This window comes from Scatophagus argus, chromosome 23, assembly GCF_020382885.2.
Source record: "Scatophagus argus isolate fScaArg1 chromosome 23, fScaArg1.pri, whole genome shotgun sequence".
In the NCBI taxonomy this organism is placed as follows: domain Eukaryota; kingdom Metazoa; phylum Chordata; class Actinopteri; family Scatophagidae; genus Scatophagus; species Scatophagus argus.
Genome location: NC_058515.1, coordinates 1,702,058 through 1,723,509, shown reverse-complemented (window position 1 = coordinate 1,723,509; position 21,452 = coordinate 1,702,058). Strand labels below are relative to the sequence as shown.

Here is a 21,452-nt window from a genome sequence, read left to right as displayed (position 1 = left end):
CTTTCCTCTTCTGACAGACAAAATGAAATCAGCTTAAGCTCAGCTCTGGTAAGAGAGGAGACACATGAGCAGCTGAGGGGAGCGAGACAAAGAGAAAGAGAGAGGAAGATGAGAGAGGGAGAGAAGATGTTGTGGATGTAGGTTCTCAGTCATCAGGGTCATGGTCGTTGAAGTGCTAGAAATGAAGGCAACTGGATCATCCGAAAGGCTTCTTCTCTTCTGAGATGGGAAGTTCCAGGTATTTAACCTGTCACCTGTCGCCTGTCGCTGGCACTTGCCATGTGTGAGTTGTTATGGTCAAATGAGCCAAGGTGTGTCCCACTCCATCATGTGAGTCATGTGAATCACTTCTAGCATTTCAAGAGAAGATAGTGTCCACTGTGTCCAGGACAGGATTAGCATGATGACCCTGTGTTGCTCCATACAAACAAAAATTGACCTGTTCACATAATCACATTGTCATAATATAGATTATTACTGTATGAATGTGTTGTGTTGAATACAACATATAAAATCTAAATGTATGCAAACTCAATCACAGATAAAATAATGTTATTTTTAATACACTTTAGCAGGAGAGACAAGAGGAGTTAAAGGGACAGCCAGAAAATACAAAGGGAGAGAGAACAAGGAGGTGAAATAATGAAAATTGTAAAATTAATGTTTTGTGGTTATTTTAGCCTGTTCAAATTTCCTATAATGGAGATCAATATTTGAACTTTGGTATTTCTAAAAATAAATAAATAGGAAAAAAGAAATAACAAAACACATCTATAACTATCCTATGTGATTGATTAAGCTTTGCTTTTGCAACCACGATGGTTAACCCTTTATTTGAAAGGTGTTGCAACTTAGTTATGTGCGTTACTGACATTATACACCACAGTAAAATCAGTATTTGATCACATTCCTTGACTTTGTGTAATATTGTTACATGTGTGATTTTGACATAATTAGGTTATTGTGTATCCTGTGCTAGTCTTTTGTAGTGGAAAATGCTGATTATTAAAAGATGTGAAGATATGAAGAAGAAGAATAACATCTGGAAGAGGATAGTAAAGAACACATAGAGTCAATATGGTGGATGCTCAGATGAGTCTGGTTAGGGCCAGGAAATTTTTCCTATTCTGACATTTAGGGGTTTTTATTGCCCTTGTTGGTGAACCATTTTATTTTATCTTTTGAGTTTATGTGTGAACCATTCATTAGTGCTTGAGTGATCAGCTTTGACAGCTTTGAGAATGCCACTGGCTTAGGCAGCTGTCTTTCACTCTTTTCACTCCTATTATTCACCATTAAGTGTGAAATGATATGTGCTTGACATAGTTCATGTTATTGAAAATAAAATAGTCATACTAACATCTTAGAGACTAATTGATTTATTTCATATTTAAAAAAGCACTGTACCATTATTTTTCAAAGCACCAGGAAGTTCCTGATTTGAATTTTCACTCGCCAACTTGTTCCTGCACGTGAAATTCCTTGAGTCTTTTGTTCGTGTGTTTGGACCAAACGCGAGGGGTACATTTGGCACGATGATGGCATCAAAGATAAAGTCGCCAAGTCACAACTGAAGAAAGAGTGCGTACTGAGACGAGTGAGATTCAAGTCACTCTTGTGGACATACTTTTCGCTTCTTTTGCTTGATTCAGTAACAACACACGGAGTGAGACAGATGGAAAAGAAGGGGGGCTGCGGGGGTGGGATAACTGGGAGGAGTTGAGGAAGTAACCGAGCTAACTGTGTGGCAAAACGTTCAACTACTTCTCCGACAACTACAGCAATAGAGCTGCGGTTGTGGCTCGGGAAAAAAAAATGGTAAGTAACGTTTTTAACAATGACAGTTTGATGTGAAACGTGTATGGAGTACGCGGTCAGATATGTTCGCCAAAGGCTGCCAGGTCCAAAGCTGTGAAATACACGCTGGCTGTTCTAAAGTTTAGTTTAGCCCAGGGCCGTAGCCAGGATTTCAAAAATACTGAGGGCATGAGCCCAAGTATCCCAGTCACAACTTGGGAAAACAAAACACTCTCTCTAACGTTGTTCGTTGATACTGTTGTTTTGATGGAATTTCTTGAGAAGACATAAAGGGCTTTTAGGCCCACCTACATAGGAAAAATGATCATGTCTTCTGTTTAGAAAAATAAGATATGTTTCCACAATTTCCTACTTAAAAATGGCAATTATAGAAGATGAGCACAGTGTGAACTTGAATTAGAGTGTTATCAGTTTTATTAGTCTGCATTTATCTTGCTTTCTACAATTTTATATATTCATCAAAGTAATGTGTTTTCTAAGGGTGCTATGATTCATTGGCCACCTATTATTATCAGCCAGTTTTTGTTCCAAATAGTTTGATGTGTGTTTTTTATGATGGCTGATCATATAAACATATGAGACAGTTTGTTTTTGATTCTGAAATGTTCCTGTGCTGCCTGTCCTTCTATCCTCTCAGTCACAAATGGCTTGCTGGAGAGGACCTTGCAGATATGATGTTATGGTTAAATAAAGAGGACACAGCAAATCTGTACTGGTGGAGGAGAGCTAGTTTAGCTGTTAACTGAGCCGTTGAGGTTGTTTAAGGGAGCTAACAGCTAACAGAGCTAGCTTACAGCAGTGCTAACACACAACATTACTGAAAGTTTGTGTTTTGAGGAACACAAATCGTTAAACAGTGAACTGCAGTTTAGTTTATGAAGTTACAATTAATGCATGTCCTGGAGTACTTCAGCTGACTACATTTTGGAGTTAAAAGTACTTTGAGTTTGGAGTTTTTATATCATTAATAACTAACATATAGATGATTGTGAAGTAAAGAAACAGCACTGAACAAAATGATTGATTGATCAAGGTACCCTTACATATTTACACATAGCCACAACAGGTTCATTCAGTGATTCTTCAGCAGACAGAATACATTTTCATCCCCATAGTGGGAGGATTCTGGAAATTATTAAATTCAAACTGTCAGTACAATGTTCTGGAGATTTATTTTCTGAAAATGAATGGTTAGATTTGTCATTGTAATAGCTGAGAGGCACAAAAGGGCTGCTGGAAAGTGCTCTTCACTGGCAGAAAGAAAACTGATGGAGAAATACTGAATCCTTTTGTGTTTTTTTTTTTCTTTTACTACATGGAATCACTTTTAAATGGAATCAGCTGATTACTCATTTACTCTGTTAAAGTTAAACTTATTTAAACCCCAGGTTTCTACAAACCCCAAATTCTTAGGAAATATCTAGAAGTCCTGACTTCAGTATCTGTAAGGTTACAGTCCTGTTTTTAGACCGTCGGATAACATCTAGGTTTCTTTTCATTTTTATGTTGACATCCTTGTAGTTTTACAACATTTTACACTCCAAGCATTGGACAACAAGTTGTTTATAGACCTCTCTGTCCCGGACACCATTATTAATGTCTTCTTATTTTTAACCAGTATTGCGTTGCTCCCATCCATGTGGACATGGAAGGAGAGAAGGAAAGACAGAGGCAGCAGCGTGAGGAGAAGGAGAGTAACGAGGCAGAAGATGACAGGAGGAGTGATGACAACTCTGACAATGAAGAGGAGGAGTATGAAGGTTCAGAGGTGGCAGCACTGATGTGGCAGGAAGGCTACGGAGAGAACAGTCTGAGCCTTCCCATCATGCATTGGGAGGCACTGAGCCTGCACATCGCTGAGCTGGAAAAGCGGGAAGAAGAGAAGAAGGAGAAGACAAAGGTCAGGAGCCATAATCTGTCAGTTGGTAACCCTCAGTTTTGTTGTTTCAGTCATCGAGTCCAAACAGGAGAAAGTCTAAGTAAATCTCATGGTAAATCTACCTTGGTGGAGTTTAGTGTACATGACTGTATTCCAGAAAGCAGTTTGGTGAAAACAACCCTGAGTTGGGGGGGATCTCAGTTTCACTGTCACCTACTGTGGTAACTTATGTCAGTCTCCCATTTGGAGACGAATTCTTGAAATCTAACATCTAACTTAGTATGATACACTCGGGGCACAGCCATGAGCAAGCTTAACAAACTTTTAATCCTGAACTCTGGTCTGACTAACCCTGAGATGGGAAATTCTGAAGGATGCAAGTGTTATTAATAGTTTCCTGACCAACACAGTTGTTTTTCTCATGCCCAACACCCGTGTTGTGCAGAAAATGCAGAGGCGCAGTGTTGGTGCATTGCTTTTTGAATCAGAAAGTGATTGCACCGTTGACCACTAAAAAGCAAAAAGTCAATGATGTAATATTTTTCCTGATATATAACTGCTGCCTTATTGAGATGGGAAGATGTGTCTACATAGGCAGCTTCACAATGCACATACGTTCTGCTGCTTTTTACACTCTGGTGATGCATGGATTGGCTCTGATATCATCTGAATATGCACTGAGAGGCTTACAGAGGCTGCCTTTGGTCATTTTAAACATTTCCATTCATGCAGTAATGTCACTGCAGCAAATATTGCAAAAGCAGTAACCCTAAAAGCTGTAGTTATAAACTAAACAATAAATGTTTGTGCCAAAATAGTCTGTCATTTATGCAGCCGTAGATTTATGGAGCCAAATCAGGGCCAAAAGTTTCATTCATTTGAAAAAAAGACTGAAAACTTCAAAGCTGAAATTTTGATTTTGAGCTTTGAAAAATCCAACACTGTACTCAAACTAAAAATAAGTGTAGTTCAGTTTAAATACAATTTTCATTCAGTTCTGAAATTCTTTTGAATTAATTACCTATTTTCTGTTTTCACATTCATATATATTTCAATATCAGGTTTTTTTTTTTTTTGCGCTTTCATATCTTTTGTTCACTTTCGGGTCTTGTCTTTTCAGTTTCAGAGATCAATACTGGTTCCTGTTTGTTATCACTTCCACTATAAGCATCAGCTAACCAAAGTCAATAGACTGTTCCATTACACCCATTATAAAGAAATTGCAGGAGCAATTAGCAAACACACCAATGGAAAAAAAATGGATTAATATTACTGTCTCAGTCTGCTGTCTTAGTGTATTACCTGTGTAAGATGTGTGTGTGTGTGTGGTGTCTTTTTGAAGAGCGGGGTTTCTCTGGAGCGAGGCCGAGGTCCGGTGAGCTCTACAGACCAACGAGCAAGGAGAGCAGAGAGCTGCGAGGACGGCGATGATGCCTGCAACAGTCACGTGCTGACACTTACTTCACGGTACGTACACACACATGCGCACGCACACACGCTGGCTGCAGAGTCAGTGTAGTAGCGGAAGAATAACAAAGAAGAGCTACATCTAAATCTCGATTTGATTTGCCAGCTCCTGAAGAACAGAACTAATAATATGCAGTATTTCACACCTAACAGTATATATGCCTATGTAACACAGTAAGGCAGTATTGTGTATACAGCTTACTAAATTGGATACAAAAAAGACAAGAGCACTAACAACACACAACACTACAGCTTTTATTTACAGTCGATGCTCTGGGCAGCCATCTTGTTTTGCGAACTCTTCGTCCTCTGCAGACATAAGTCGGAAAACAACTTAGGAGTACAAATTGAATGTAGCATAATTTCCGAACGGGCTAATTACTGAAACGAGTCGCCGCCAACATTACGACTGGACACTTAATGCCTTTAATATCAACTAGACGGTGCAACATCATGAAATACACCGAGAGAATCGAGTTTTCGTGCTGCTTATACCTTGTAGCATTCACATTAGAATTTACACTTTCAGTGACTGCTAACATAACAGATGTTCCTTTTGTATAAAGTAACATTCGGCCAGGCAGACAGGATATTTCAGTGTAAATTATGTCAATATGTATTTAAATGTTTACTGTAGAAGCTGCTCCTAAACATAAAGCCGCTGAGAGGCTGCATACAAAGGCTAATAACTGATAAGCATGTTTTGGTGTGGGGCATGGGGCAAGTTTCTCACACATACAATACAGAACTTTAGAGGATGCATGGTGTAACATTACCATAACAGCAGCATAGAAGATGACAAGAAGGTGATAAAGAAATGCTTAAAATGATTCTGATCTCTGACTCGCTTATTGTTCTAATTGTTTGTCTTGTGTTGTCTGCGTAGGTGTCTCATTGAGTTGACAATTTTTGTTGTTTAGTTTGAGTTAATTAATACTGAACACATTCTGTGTTCTTATTGGACCAAATGTAACACTGCATGTCCACGGCTACCCAGCAATACATTCGATAAGGGTGACACTGAAGTGTGGCACTTCAGCTCCAGTCTTAAAGGGCTGTTAGAAGTTTTTCACAAATGGAGAGAAATCCCCAAATATTCATTAGCCTTTATCCACACGTCACTGCAAATAAGCCGTGTGTTGATCTGAAGCTGACAGTTCACTTGAGCCAAAAAAAAAAAAATGCTTTCTTGTCACAAGTAGCTGTGAGCGAAAACAATAAGACGGCGTTAATACCTCTCATAGTGGTACGGGCTTAGAGTCAGTGCTCTTTACGCGCTCAGGTTCACCTTGACAATGCATTTCACCTGTAACTGTCTCTTCCAGCCTGCAGACACAGATGAATCTTCAGCTCTGCTTCATCAACAACAGTGAAAGTGAGGAGGAAGAGGAGGAGGAGGAGAACGAGGGAGAGATCAGCAGGAAGGAAAGCAGCAATACACGAGTAACTACGTCTAACACTTTGGTTTATAGTAGTTGAGCTGAAACTTTGTGAGCTGAGTTATCTCTGTGGCGTAACAGGGTGATTGCGTTGGCAAAAGTAAAACGAAATTCAATTCAGTTTATCTATATGGCACCAATTCACAACAAAAGTTATCTCATGACACTTTCCAATTAGAGCAGGTCTAGACCAAACTCTTTAATTAAACTGTAATACAGAGAACCCAACATTCCCCCTTGACCAAGCACTTGGTGACAGTGGCGAGGAAAAACTGCCTTTCAGAAGGCAGAAACCTCGGAGCAGACCCCGGCTCAAGATGGGCAGAAATCTGCCTTGATGGAATAATGAAATAAACGAAGACAATAATGAACATCGACAGAGCCGCGCCCTCCCCTTGTTATTGCATGTGTATCTTCTCCATGTTCTCCCCTCACTATTGTCCATCCCTGCTTATGAAGAGTGGGACTGTTCAGGTCCAGCCTCCTGCAAAGCCAGAGAAACCAAAATCCAGAGGCTTCAGGAACACTCTGAGGAACCTACGAGACAGGCTGAGAAAAGACCATAGTAATCTGGTGAGATGTTCAAGATCTGATCTGTCTGCAGTGTCTTTAACTCCTAAATGGAGTTTCTCCCCTTTCCTCTTCATTATCTCCTCCACCTCTTCTCTCATCCTGATCTCCTCCTCTTTTCTCCTCTCCTTTCAGACTGCAGCTTCTAGTGATCCTGTATTCCAGAGAAGACATTTGGAGCACAGTGATTTACAAAAGTTCAGTATTAAGGACTTGAATGCTCTTTCCACATCTCTCAGCCAGGCAATACAAGGTACTTAGCTACACACAAGAATTACATCACACCTGCGACCGTAGCTACAAGATTGTTAACTGCAGCTCTCATCACGTGTAGAAAAATGTCACTGGCTTTGTTCGTCTGATGGAGCAAATCTCTAAAGTGCTGTTGGTCAAATTAAAATCTGTATTCTGAACTCTCTCGCATCAGACCTGAGCTCGGAGCTGGTGGGTCTCCTCCAGGTCCGAGACCAGCTGAGGACGGAGCAGGATGCCATGCTGCTGGAGGTTCAGGATCTGACATCATTGTGAAGCTGCTCATCGCTCCCAGCTGAAGTACAGTGTTGAGTCAGTGGGGAGGGGTTTACTTCACATAAACATTTGAACAAGTCTCACGGTTTGTGAACATGATTTAGACGGTGACGCAAACATCTGTCCTCCTGCTGTTGGTTTGACCAGCCGGTCCCTCTAAAGAGTGTTACTTTCTGAAAGGACTTGGACATTCAGTTGCGTAGTATTTTGCAATGTTGCTCTCTATCTTATATATTTATAAGGAAAAATTTGTCTTACTAAAGGACATTGTTAAAGGAGTAAGTAAAAGTTACAGCTCCACCATGTACAATGTAAAAGTCAATCTTATGTTAAACCCACCAGGACTGAAGATAAGGGCTCCCGCCTAAAGACACATTCCTACGAGCTGTCCTGCACTACGTCCTAACCAAAACTCAGATGCAAAAATAAGTGAAGAATTTGTGTGAATTCATTTTGCAGGTTAAAAATACACATCGAGTCCAAGTCGAACTTGTACGCATGTGCACTCTGTCCTATAAAATTTTCTTTCGGTGCATCTGTCTGTCAGTGATGTCTTTAAGCTTCAGCAGTAACAAAAGAAAAATAACTCTTCAGTTCAGCGAATCTTGATGAATTGATGAGAGGATGGTTTGGGGTTAGATCACAATCATATATAATAATCATATCAATCATATAGCATGTTTCTGTCGATCACATTTAACTCATGTTTTTTGTTACTGAGGTCACCTCAGTCTGTTTTGATGACTCGCGTTGTTCATTATGAGATGTGGACAAGAAATTTGGAGAAACAGTCTTGTAGCATCCTCAGAGAGACGCTGATTTCTTTGGCCATTCCCTCACTTCTGAAAACTAAATGATTAAATACACAACAGGTATGTCTAAGTCTTTGCTTTGATTTGTGAGAAAGAACAGATTAAGTATTTAGCTACTCTGTTTTGTTTTGTTTTGTTTTTTTTCACATTTAATTCAAACTTTGTGTGTGAATATCTTTATTCAGTAACACAAAAACTGTTGTGCTGGAGATGTCTGGTGGTTGAGACGACACAGTCTGAGTTTTCAAGAGCTGCACATTTTTACTTTTGACAGCTAGACTGGCAGTTTGCCCCTATTTCCACTTTATGCTAAGGTGAGATAAACTGATCAGACCAAACAAATTGCTAGACTGTTCTGGTCACGTAGAAGTGACACTGATTCAGATCTCAATTGAGGCTTTCATTGTAAACTAACATATTTCCCAGAACATAAAAATGTTCTTGAAAGGGTTGATATGATGATGATGATGATGATGAAAGTTTCCTTCATGTCAGCCTCTCTTGCTGAAAGGTACCCCGTAGAGTTTTTGACCACTAGTAGTGCTATGGAGCAATGATGATCTGCAGCTCCCAGTTTGTATGTGTACACAAAAATCCTTGCAATGAGTCAGCAGAGGCAAAGAAAAGAACGTGCCTTCTTTTTACGACAATATGGCTGTAAAAATAACATTTTTAGTAATAACATTCAAGTTGGCAACTCCAGTTATTGAAAAAATGATCAGGATCATACACTGAAATTTCAAAATTTACCTTTCTAGTTTGGATATTTTTGTTTTTAACTAGCTGTTGACTTCCCAAAACAGTGAGTGTCACTATTAGTGATTACGCAGAATTGAATATATACAGTATAATATAAAATATAATTTTTTTGTTAAAATTTTAACAGCCAACTATATTATTCCAGCTTGGTTATTTGTTGTTCAGCTGTCTCCCTGAAAACGGTCTAACGGTCTTTAAGTTCCACAGTTCATCAGAAAATTAGTTGGTTTTGTTTTCTTCTGTGGCACTCTTGTCAATGTACAGAAATAGAAATGTTTACAATGTTTAGTCTTAAAAGCTCAAAGTGGAACAGCTTCAACATAACAGATCTCCTAATCTGAAAATGGAGTTATTTTTCATTAACACTCAAGCAATGTTTACATGTTGCAATACTTGTTGTTGTCTTTAGCATCTTTTCTGAAGGCTTAAAGATGGATTCCTGTAAAGAAGTTGCCAATTCTGCCAACTGAACAATCTATATTTTTGTCTGACCTTTGCAGAAAATGTTGTGTTTTTTTTCTATTCATGCATGTCCTTGTGTGGGCTAAATGTGATCTTATGTACAACAAAATGGAAAAAAACCAAATGTGGTTTTTTTTTAGATATGTAAGATATCTTTTTGTTTGATCAGTTAACTCTTGGTGCGATTTTTTAAATATTTTTTAATTAACAAACACTATACAAAAAGTAAGGCTAGCTGTCATGATGACTCATGAATCAGTGTAATATATATATATATATATATATATATATATATATATATATATATATATATAGATATATATTTCCAGAGCACCAGCTCCATCAATACATGTCAGTATTGTCATCCTCACCTCTCCTGCTTTCACTTTCTCTTTTGACAAAATTCTGCTCTCATTCACAAAGTGACCACCAATAAAGCGCAAACACTTGCACATACTGTAAGTGAATTAACAGTTAATCTAGCTAACATCGTGCTAATCTTTGTAAATGTATGTGTACAATAATGGTATCTTGTCAAACAACAGTTATTTACCAGCAGAAAAACATTGCTAATTTTAGCTTTGTCTTAATGTTGTATTACTGTGTGTTTAAAAAATCTGGTATTGTGCTTTATGTTTGGTGTGGTGTCGACCATTTTCTTTACATTTTGGTAACAGATTCTACCTTGAATAAAATATTAGTCTATTCAGTGATGTCAGCATTTGAGCAGTGTCCTTACAACAAGCAGGTTGATGGGCTGTGTAAAACTGTCGCCTGCCTATAACTCAGTCACACTGATGACTAACTATATGCATTTCATGGGTCATGGTCTCTGCGTGTATGTTGTTGCTGTAAAACTATTAAACTAAATACTCCTCAGTTTAGAATTTCAGTCGGTCTCTCTGTTGATGACACCCCTGATCTTTAGTCTTGACAGTTCAGAGTTGGAATTCACAGAGATAGACAGATAGATAGATACTTTATTGATCTCAAGGGAAATTCAAGATACATAATACATCGCCAGGTTTTGTTAAAAATGAAAACAAAAAGAAAATAATGGCATTTGCTCTAACTGTACATCAGTTTTATTGACTAAAGAGTCCTGTTTCACAAATGTAGGTATCATAAAATGGTGCTGTATGGATCCCGAATGCTGGTTCTTGTGAGTAATCGTGCAGCAGCGTTCTGGATTAGCTGGAGAGTCTTTAGAGACTTACTGGGCCAACCTGATGAAAAGGAGTTACAATAATCCAGCCTGGAAGTAATACATGCATGGACTAATTTTTCTGCATCTTTCTGACTCAGAATGTGCCAAATTTTTTGCAATATTGCAGAGGTGAAAGAATGCAGTCTTTGAAATGTGTGTGAGTTAAAGGACATGTCCTTTCAGTGGAGCGTGAGGCCAAGGTTAAGCTATCTAGAGTTGCTATATCATTGGATAATTTGTTCCTAAGATGTTTAGGGCCCAGAACAATAACTTCAGTATTACGCAGCATTAATTGAGGAAAATAAGAACAACCCCAGGTTTCTTTTCAGCACCACAGCCAGGCAGACAGAAGGACTTGTATTCCTATAACCCAGAGCAGTAATGACTTCACAACCTTTTTAAATGACAAAATTTTAGTCATTTCAATTCAGTTCAATTCAATTCAGTATATATATATATATATATAGCGCCAATTCACAGCAAAAGTTATCTCATAACACCAATTAGAGCAGGTCTAGACCAAACTCTTTAGTTAAATTGTAGTATAGAGAACCCAACATTCCCCCTTGAGCAAGCACTTGGTGACAGTGATGAGGAAAAACTGCCTTTTAGAAGGCAGAAACCTCGGGGCAGACCCCAGCTGTAGATGGGCGGCCATCTGCCTTGACCGGTTGGGTTGAGAGAGGGAGCAGGGGGCACATCTCTGCACACAAGCAGAGATGCATCATTGGAGACAAAATTCACACCTCCTGACCTCAACTGGTTCCTTCACAGAAGCTTTAGAAACAGCTGTATGAACAGATATTTACCTAGACTACTTTTCTCCCATTGCCCTTCATAAACTAAACTGATCTTTAAAGCAACAACATGCCTTTTGGACCCTGTCCAAACTAAGCTGCTCAGAGAAATTTTACCCCTAGTTAGCACTTCTCTGGATACAATCAACCTCTTTTTATCGCTGTGCACCTCAGTCCTTTAAAGTAGCTGCAATCAAATCTCTCTTTTAAAACTTACTCTCAGTCCACAGGTTATAAGCAACTGCATATCTATATCTAATCTACGCTTTCTCTCTAAGATACAGTCTGATTTTAGATCTGGTCACAAATTACCTTCTACTCACATCAGATGTCTTGTCTCAGAGCTCAGTGCTAATCATGACATTTTATTACGCAGATCAAAATATTTAGATGGTATGAAAGTTGCATTAGTCTGGTTTCACAGTTTTACACTTAGAACCTAATCCTAATAACACTGACACGTGTAAATTGGCAATGGCTTGCGAAAAATGTGCATTAAAGTTCATCAAATGTAAACTCCAAGCAAAGCAAAGATGCAAATTTGCTGACATTATATCTGTAATTTTACACTTGTGACTGAAAAATAATTTGTTCCACGGTAAGAAAACATTTAACATTGGAAAATATTTGGTTCCTGTTTGCTTCCATCCAATGCGAGCGAAGGGGCAAATAAAATATTGATGTGTTTGCATTGAGTTCAGTTCTGTTGAACTTCATCAGCAAAGTTGCAGCCTTGACCAGTTACATAGCCATGTGTGTCAGTGACACCTCAAACTGACTATTAACAAGAAAACTGATATCTCTGTGTGTGTGTCACATACTGCACACCCCAGTTTCAGCACCTGCAGGTTATGGTCGTTTGCCTGCATTCGCATATGAGTGACCATTCAGAATGAGATGTGAGTGAGGGAGGAGCCGGACAGCATGAATCCAGGCAGTTGCTGAGCTGAGCAGGGGCCTGAGGCGGGGGGGGGAAGCAAAACTGACAACACAAATGGCTGGAGAGGCGCAGATGCGATGGACAGGATCTACAATCTGGCAAGGTGTATTTGTCAGAGTCTTTTAGAGGCTTGATTACAGGTGGTAGAGCACTGTTCTGGCTTCAGCACTCCTGTCTCCACTGAGATAAATCACACTACCTTGTGTCAAACCTCTGTCCTGTGCCTCCAGCTCCAACATTTTACACAGGTGTTAATTCAGATCTGTTACTACCTCTCAGATATCTGATTTCATGTTGAGGTACAATGTCCTCTGAATTAATGTATAGTTATTTTTCGGCTATTATATGTAACACAGGGTGCAATGAAAAGTACTGCAAGGCTCTGCAAGTTTTTCAGCAACCTCAGAGCTGTAGCCTGTGCCTGGCTGTAATGACTGTTCATCTTGAAGCTACCTGAATGTGTTTTGCAAGTTTGGAGAGGTTTGCACCTGTCTGCGCCAACTACACAACAAATTGGGGCTTTTGCATCAGAGTTGGAAAGGGGATAAACATCCTGATATTCAGACAATGTCCTGCCTGTGTGAGTTGGCAGTGTTGGTATGGATTGTGTATATTTGTTCATTAGGCAGGAGCTTTGTATTGGCAGTGAGAAAGTGAGAGACAGTGTCGCATTATGCAACAAAAACACAAGGAACTGGATCCAGGTGCAGACAGTAGAGGCAGACCTGGTGCAGTTTAATAATATTTATTCAAAACCAAAAGACTAACAGGATGATAAGGCAAGAGAGGGTCCAAGTCAGAAACAGGCACTCCAAAGGAGGCAAACAGTTCCATCAGGGAGCAGGCAACAATCAAAGTACACTCAAAGAGGCTAAATCCAGGGGAAAGCAAAAGTCCAAAAACACTGGGGGAAACAGAAATACTAAATACAAGTTAAAGGATAGACATTAGTCGCACAACATGCAAAGTCAAACTGGCAAAATGAGGAGGGAGCACAAAGAGTAAATAGGAGGCTAAACAGGGAATGGCGAAACAATCTCAAAGGTGGGGAATAAAAACAATGACCACAACTTTAAAATAAAACATTACAAAAAAGGGTAAAACATTTAAAATAAAACCAAACTCAAAACCATGACAGATAGACCTTGTAAGGTGTAGGTGTCTCATGGCAAAAACAATATTCTATAAAAGTGAAAACACCAATCTTTGTGCATCTTAAATGGAAAGCCTTATTTCTGATGACACCTCCTGGGCTGGTAGACTCACCGAATAATATTTACTCAAGCACCACTTAATTGCTTAATGCTTTCCCAAGAGAGGGAATGAACTCCCAATAGGAGAATGATCAGAGAAATATAATAAGAGTATTATTGAAATACCATAGGCATCAGTGTGTCTCACTCTTCCAGGACTGCAGATTTCTACTTGTCATTTTGATCATGAAAGTGACCACTATGTCTGAGCATTTGTAGTTGTAGTAGAGAATATTAAATCTTTCTGTCTATGGTGCTGTCTTAGATATATATATATATACATATGCCATATATATCAATACACAACACTGTTATACTCTGATATTCTTTGAATCATGGTTCTTGTTGATTCAAAATTGTGCAAACATTTGTCAGATAAAGGATCAATTAATCATGCGACATATTGAACCACACACCTCTGTCCTAGGACTCTGCTATAGGGTAGTGAGAGGGGGATGGCAGGTTAACAAAGGGGGATTTTGGTCATTTTGCAAACAAGGGGGGATAACATCCTCCTCTCATCCCCTATTAGACAGCATAGTGTACAGGGACTGAGAATAGCCAAGAAAGTGCATCAGAAGTAGACGTATGGTGGTGGGATTCATTCATCTGTCTGTGTTTTCTCTGAGTGATCCATTGCACAACATCCAGTTGAACTCAAAGGGGAGAAGAGAGGGAGTAGCACACACATGCACATACACACACGCGCGCACAAAGGTGAAGCAGGAAAAGAGCAACTGGATGACACACTGTGAGGGACAGAGGGAGGGACTGAATTACCATAGAAACTGGTCAGACTGCTCAAAGAAGCAGTAGAAAGAGGTGAAAGCTAAAGTCCAACTGTCAAGGTCACCGGTCGGCCAAACTGCTACAAAACCGATCACAGCTGATGTTTGTTGACCTTTTTTAAAATAACCAGGAAATGATGCTGTATTTTCAACTTGTTGACATATAGCTGCACAGCAGTTAATGCCTTTTTGGATGTTTTTTTGCGTTTTACTGTCATCATTCTGATGGGTAGAAGAGAGAAAAGGAGCCATATGGAGTAAAAAATCCATCCCCAGGTAAGCTCTTTGTCTAACAGCAGATTGCAGTGATGCAGGTATTTATGAGTTTGATGCGGTTCCCTCTACACAAACTAAAGTACTAATGCATCTCTCAGGATTTCACAGGGATTATTTTTGGTCTAGACTGTTTGCTAAAGCAGTAAAACGGTTCATTTTTAAACATCATTTCAAGAATTTCTTTTCTTAATGAGACTGAATATGAATTCGGAGGCAAATGATACATCAGTGTGGTGTTTGTACATCCTTGGTTTTCTCAGATTTGATTTGCTCCTGGCTTACATCTAGAAAAGAAAAGAAAGTACACTTCTAGTGACAAGATATTTAACATACAGGCAAAGTTTTGTCTATTCTAATTCCTTTTACTATCAACTAATGCATCTCTTTAGCAGCAGAAAGATCTGAACCACGCTTATCTCATGTTTTCTCATGTTCCATGTCAAGTTCAACATCTTTGCTGAACCTAATACACTTACACTCTCTGTTTTCAAGTCATTCATTGTCTTGATAAACTGACCAACCTATCATACCGAACATCAGAGAAACAATCAAAGGAAATTATCTTTTACAAAGCCCTACGAAATTCTGGTCACTCATGTCTGTATAATGATTGATTTAAATGTTCAAGAGACAGTATAAAGACCTTCATTCTTATATATACACATGGCTTAAAGGAGTGTGTCTGTAAGTGTTAACTGTTCATTTCCATTTATTTGCGTATGGTATAAAAATAAATTAGCAGACTCTTGCACATGCTTGAATTGTATAATCCATTACAGTGCATATACATGTACTGAAGTAACTGCTACAGTTGGCTTGTACAGTGGCATGTTTTTTAAAACATCATGTAAGCTTGAAACCAAGGTCCCCAACTTCATTTCTCTTGGCGAAAGCTATTCATGGAAGGAACCAGATTTCTAATCTTCTAAAATTCACAAATTGAAAATATCACTGTGACAACAGAGATAAAAACAAAGTTGGTTACACATAGTGATGCATATTCATGTTCAAGATTATTTAATTTAAAGACTAAAATTTAATGTTGTCACTAACAGTCTAAATAAGACTGATATGACTGTAAAATTTATGCTGTAACTGGAAATTTGTGCTCTCAAAGCCTGTCCTATCATACTGAAAGCTGAAAAATGTTTTCACTTTTTTAAAAACACTGTGCCATTTGATAAATGACTAGCATTAATGTAAATGTAAATAATTGTTTGTTAACTGCTTATTACAGTAGTTTGTGGGCTCATCCAAAACATCAACTGGCTTCCATTCATTTCTCAACTATATAAAAATCTACTAGTACACTCTTGAAAGTTGTTTGAGAAGCATCACAGTGAACACCAATTCATTGCACATTCATGTTCATATCAAATCAAATTGGTATCTGTTTTGACTGCATTATCATGTTGTCACACTGACAACAACTGATGAAACTCAACTCAAGCAACTTTCAAAAGTCTTGTAGTTCATCTTCATTCAAAAATGTTTTATGCATTCAAAGGCAGTCATTGTTTCTAGTTAATAAGATTGAACTTCCACACATATTGGTCAATTAAAAGGATTATTACAATACCTGTTGCAAATGATTGTCTGGATGGTTTACTTCATAGAAAGTTATTTTATTAACCATTAACAGCTGGTTACAAATGACATTCCTGTTTTTGTCTCTCAGACAGACCCATTAAACTTCATCACGCTGATGAGACTGCTGCCAGTAGGACTATTCTAAAATCATGTTTAGGTTATAAGATATTGACTTTCTACATCTAATTTGTGTTGTGCTGTCTGTTGTCACAGTTTGACACATTACTCTTATTTACTTGATCTCTAGAGATAAGTATAAGCCACAGATGGCTTACTTAACACAGACACAGTTACACCTGTCTGTGTGCTGAAGCTAATGTGCATTGCTACTCAAACATTGCCTGTGTGAATCCTGTTCGGTTGAAAAGCGTTGAATTCAATGATGTAGTCCATCTATATGTGGGATAAAAATAGATTCATTGTGATAATTTTGAAGGTAGCACTGAGAGGTTACGATATAATTAGTGAAGCACGGCCATCGTACAGAGGGGTGCATGGAGACACCTAGGGGAAATGTGGTTACTTATTGCTGAGTTAATGGGGTGAGAAGGAGAACTGAATCAGCAGCATACTCTTGTACACAGGAAGGCAAACAACCACTAAGAATCAGCAGCATACATCGGGAGGTCAAACAGATTGTGCAAAGGCCATAGTCAACAGTCAAAGAGGATGAGCATAGGGTGATTGGAAGCGCTACCTCTTTCCATTCCTCCCCTTCAATATGAGCCAAGAAAAGAAATGTGGAACGTGATATTTACCCTGTTCAATAACTTACTTTAGCATGATAGCTATTGAATATTTGAAAAAAAAAACTTTTTTGACAATATTTGTGTTAATTAGATAAAGTCCTGAGCAGAGTGGTGAGTGTTACAATGTGTATTAAAATGCAAGGTACACAGGTAAAAGGAAGCTGGATGAACAGCAAATCAAAACAGGAAAAGCTCACTGAGGGTTCTTCCTAAAACATGCTTAGAAAGCGGAGAGAAAAAGCTCTCAGCTTAAAAAAGCTTAAAATTCTCAGCAGCCATTCAGCTCATGGATATGCCGGCACTGAGCAGTACCATTTACAGTAGCATTTACATGTAGATCTCTTTGAGAGCCCTTTGGGATCTTTATCTCTATTGCAAAAGAAACCTGAAAACAAGTAGTACAAGTACAAGTACTTTTTAAAATATCAGCAGGTAGAACTTTTAAGTTCTTCGAAGGAATGGTTGTCAGTGAAACTGAGAATCCAGCCTTTGCCAGTTCAGATTTGGAACCTGTGATGATGGAACCGAAAGCTCATAGATGGTCATTAATATCTTAATGGCTACTCTAAAGAGTAATGTTTAGACTAAATGGAACAGATGAATTGAAAGAAACTACAAAACTAAACTCTACCAAAATGGTTCAAACAGCAATGAGCCAGTAAAATAATCCTCACATGTAGTTTATCAAATGATGCAAGATCCTACTTGACTTCAGATGGTGACTTCTTTGTCTCCTTGTCTCTAGGTGAACATCCACTCTTCTGAAATCACCTGAAAACCTACTCTACAGGATCAATACCTTTGAACAGTACAAGGATGACAGAGAAGAAGACTGACAGAATCCCAACCATGCAAGCCACAGCCTTGTTCAGCTTCTCCCTTACATGAAAATCACTTCATCCCTTACAATGTCATCCAGAGGTGAAGTTCCTCCCAACATTAGTGTCTCAGTACTCCAAGACTTCCTTCACTCATTCTCACCTTCTCCCTCCAGCACCCCTCCATCACCATCTTGCAGCATAGATGAGTCCTACAAGTACATTTTCCTCCCAATCTGTTACTCTTTCACTTTCATTTTCAGTATTTCCCTTAACTCTGTCATCCTCTACCGCTCCTTTCGCCGAACCAAGCGTTGGAATGCTTCGCTGATCTACATGGTCAACCTGGCCTCTACAGACTTCATGTACGGCCTGTCTCTGCCGTTCCTTGTGGCTAGTTACATCATGCGTGACCGCTGGGTCTTTGGGGACTTCATGTGCCGGCTGGTCCGCTTTCTCTTCTACTTTAATCTCTACTGCTCCATCTTCTTCCTAACTTGCATCTCTGTCCACAGATACCTTGGTATCTGTCACCCAATGAAAGTCATTACACTGGAGACCAAAAAGGCTGTCAAGTGCACTTGTGTGGTAGTTTGGATTGTAGTGTTTGCTCTAACATGCCCTATCTTCCGGTTTGCTCAGACTGGTCACATGGCAAGATGGGCATGGCTTGGTGGAAACGCAAGCAGTATTGACAACCCAAGCCACGACATATCATTGATGAATGATAATACCAGCTATCGTAACTTGGAAGGGGCCATTGAGGAGTACCAGAACTGTTGGGACGATGCCATAGATAGGGAATTTCCTGATTACATACCCTATGGCATCATACTACATTTGCTCGGTTTTTTTGTGCCTTTTTCCATCATTGCTTGGTGTTATTCTCACGTTGTTCTGACCATATTTAGGACTCTGCATTCTCAGCCCTTGTCCTGCAGAATTCAGAGAGAGAAAGGATGTGCAGGAATAGAAATAAGAGAGAGAAGTAGCTCTGCAATAGTTGGAAGAGGAAGAGGAAGAAGAGGAAGCAATGGAATGTCAAGGACACTGGGGAGAGATGAAGGGATTTCCATTTTCCTTGGTGCCCACTCCCCTTATGCCAATCGCAGACGTAAATCTATCAAGACCATCATCACCATCACCCTTCTGTTTGCTCTATGTTTCTTCCCCTTTCATGTTACTAAAACCATCTTCCTCCTGCTGAAAGTTACCAAGGGCGTCCCCTGTCACACCATGACCATGGTCTCCATGTGCTACAAGATCACAAGGCCTTTGGCATCGTTCAACGCATGGCTCAACGCTCTCCTTTATTTCCTGACTAAAGACAAGGGAGGAGCTCATTGCTGCCAGGCAGTAAACACAACCACCCAACAGCATGGTGGCCTTCTATTTCCACTGAGGGTGATGGGGAAAGGAGAGGATGCAGAGGAGAGAGGAATGGAAGACAGATTTGACAATTAGGAAAATAAAGCATTTCACAACAAAGCAAAAGCTAAATATAGCTGAATGAACTTTTTCATTAGAAATGAAAAAATGAGTTTTAGATACACTGTAGGTTGTCTTTCACTGGAAAATGAAATATTACATAATGTAGGCTATAATATGAGCACTGTAGGAAAAACAATGATTAAAGACGATCCAAACAAGTACCCTATTATGTGTTTTATTTCTAATTTTATGTACCTATTGCTGCTCTGCTACAAGTTATACTTTGGCAATTTTCTCAGTGGGTAAATGCAACATGAATGCAAATGTGACCCCCAATTATGAAGATAATCTGTTATTTTGTTTCAGGGGGGTGTATATTTACCATGTGTTACGGATTAAAAGTCCTATACTAGGATGACTAATTTTCTTTTAGAGCCAGAGAACATAAAGTTGTTTGTACAATGTACCATCCAGCCACAACGAAAGGCAACCTCTTCCAAACAGCAATATCCAAAGGTCTATGGCAATACAAAGATGCAATGATCATTTAAATGAGAAAATCAGCACACACTTTCAGACAATGTCTCCATGAAGGCAGCCATATGTTGCACTTCATTGTACACAACTAGGTACAGAAACAGTCGTGTGAAGTGTGGAAAAATGCAACTGGAGATGAAACTTTTAAACCCTGCATGCTTCCACAAATTTGTACATGTGAAATTGTAGCGGTGGGTAAGGTGTTGGAGATGTAGGTTGCTACTGATAAATTATTGCAATGAGATTAAGTGTTTTTTTTTTTTTTACTTGGATGAGGAACCGTTCTATTAACAATCTAACTCTCAGTACTGTACTATTGGTGTGGCATTTCCTATGTTACTGTTTCATGAATATTCCATTGACAGTGTGTTAGCGCAGTTATTTTCATCTCACATCTTTCCAAAATCAGAATTGGTTTACTACATTTACACACAATGATTGACCAGATGTGTGGTTATTTTTTTGTGCATAGTGCAATGCCATGAATGCCTTCAAAGAGACAATGTCTGAAAAGATTACATTGTTATCTCTGTCCACAAATGAGGCCATTTGGAACATTTTCAAACACACTGTCACCATGACAACTGCCTGACCTAACAAATGTAGGCCTAAGGCATCAAGAATAAATCTGGACATTGATTGTGACAATCTATCATTTTATCTTGTGTATTGTACTATAGTTGAGAAAAATGAGCATCGCACCTGGATTGTCTCACAGTGTCTCAGTGACAAGTATATTGGAATTCCATAACAGATTCCACAACATGCTCCAAACACTGATCAACAGACAATACAAGACAAGACAACTTTATTTGTATAGCCTATTTTTTACAAGCAGTTTGTCTGAAAGAACTTTACATAACATCATAGCAGGAGAAACCTCAGGGGGAGCAACAGGGGAGGGATCCCTCACCCAGGACAGGCAGACATGTGGTGGATGTTGTACAGGCAGGAAAGCAGTTAACAACATGAGATATGGGATAGATGGGGAATGTTCAGTCAGGGGAGAGCTGATGGAGGCAGCTCCTGGTGGACAGGCTGGGCCGTGAACAGGGAAAGCAGGAGCAGCAGATTAAATAATGAGTAGGGACGTCAGGCATGGTAGAAGCAGAGGGAAGGAGGTGATGCAGGTGGAGGTTGGTGCCGGTGGATGGAGCTCTGGAGAAATCTGTGAAGACACAGAGAGAGTGCGAGACATCAAGGCCAGACTACACAGTATAACAGATAAAGATGGAACAGCAAATGTGTAGAAGGAGAGGAGAGGAGAGAAGAGGAAAGGAGAGAAGAGGACAGGAGAGGAGATGGCTCCCTTTATCCTGATGTGTCCCCCAG

At 39.2% G+C, this 21,452-nt stretch overlaps 2 protein-coding genes across 2 annotated transcripts; both read left to right on the top strand.

The window, feature by feature from the left end:
- Positions 1 to 1,446: 1,446 nt before the first annotated feature.
- Positions 1,447 to 10,445, top strand: si:dkey-6n21.12 (schwannomin-interacting protein 1). The gene is made up of 7 exons (XM_046381360.1): positions 1,447 to 1,818; positions 3,437 to 3,718; positions 5,040 to 5,164; positions 6,490 to 6,607; positions 7,063 to 7,176; positions 7,309 to 7,426; positions 7,601 to 10,445. The coding sequence occupies exons 1-7, from the start codon at positions 1,816 to 1,818 to the stop codon at positions 7,699 to 7,701; spliced, it is 861 nt and encodes a 286-aa protein (XP_046237316.1). The 5' UTR covers positions 1,447 to 1,815; the 3' UTR covers positions 7,702 to 10,445.
- A 4,205-nt stretch (positions 10,446 to 14,650) lies between these two features.
- si:dkey-6n21.13 (2-oxoglutarate receptor 1) lies at positions 14,651 to 20,067 on the top strand. Its single transcript, XM_046380244.1, has 2 exons — positions 14,651 to 14,995; positions 18,080 to 20,067. The coding sequence occupies exon 2, from the start codon at positions 18,219 to 18,221 to the stop codon at positions 19,614 to 19,616; it is 1,398 nt and encodes a 465-aa protein (XP_046236200.1). The 5' UTR covers positions 14,651 to 14,995; positions 18,080 to 18,218; the 3' UTR covers positions 19,617 to 20,067.
- The last annotated feature ends 1,385 nt before the right edge of the window (positions 20,068 to 21,452 follow it).

Coding starts and splice junctions, on each gene's coding strand:
- si:dkey-6n21.12 (XM_046381360.1), top strand. Junction 6,608..7,062: donor AGGAAAGCAGCAATACACGA/GTAACTACGTCT, acceptor CTGCTTATGAAG/AGTGGGACTGTTCAGGTCCA. Junction 7,427..7,600: donor TCTCAGCCAGGCAATACAAG/GTACTTAGCTAC, acceptor CTCTCGCATCAG/ACCTGAGCTCGGAGCTGGTG.
- si:dkey-6n21.13 (XM_046380244.1), top strand. CDS start 18,219: ATGAAAATCACTTCATCCCTTACAATGTCATCCAGAGGTGAAGTTCCT.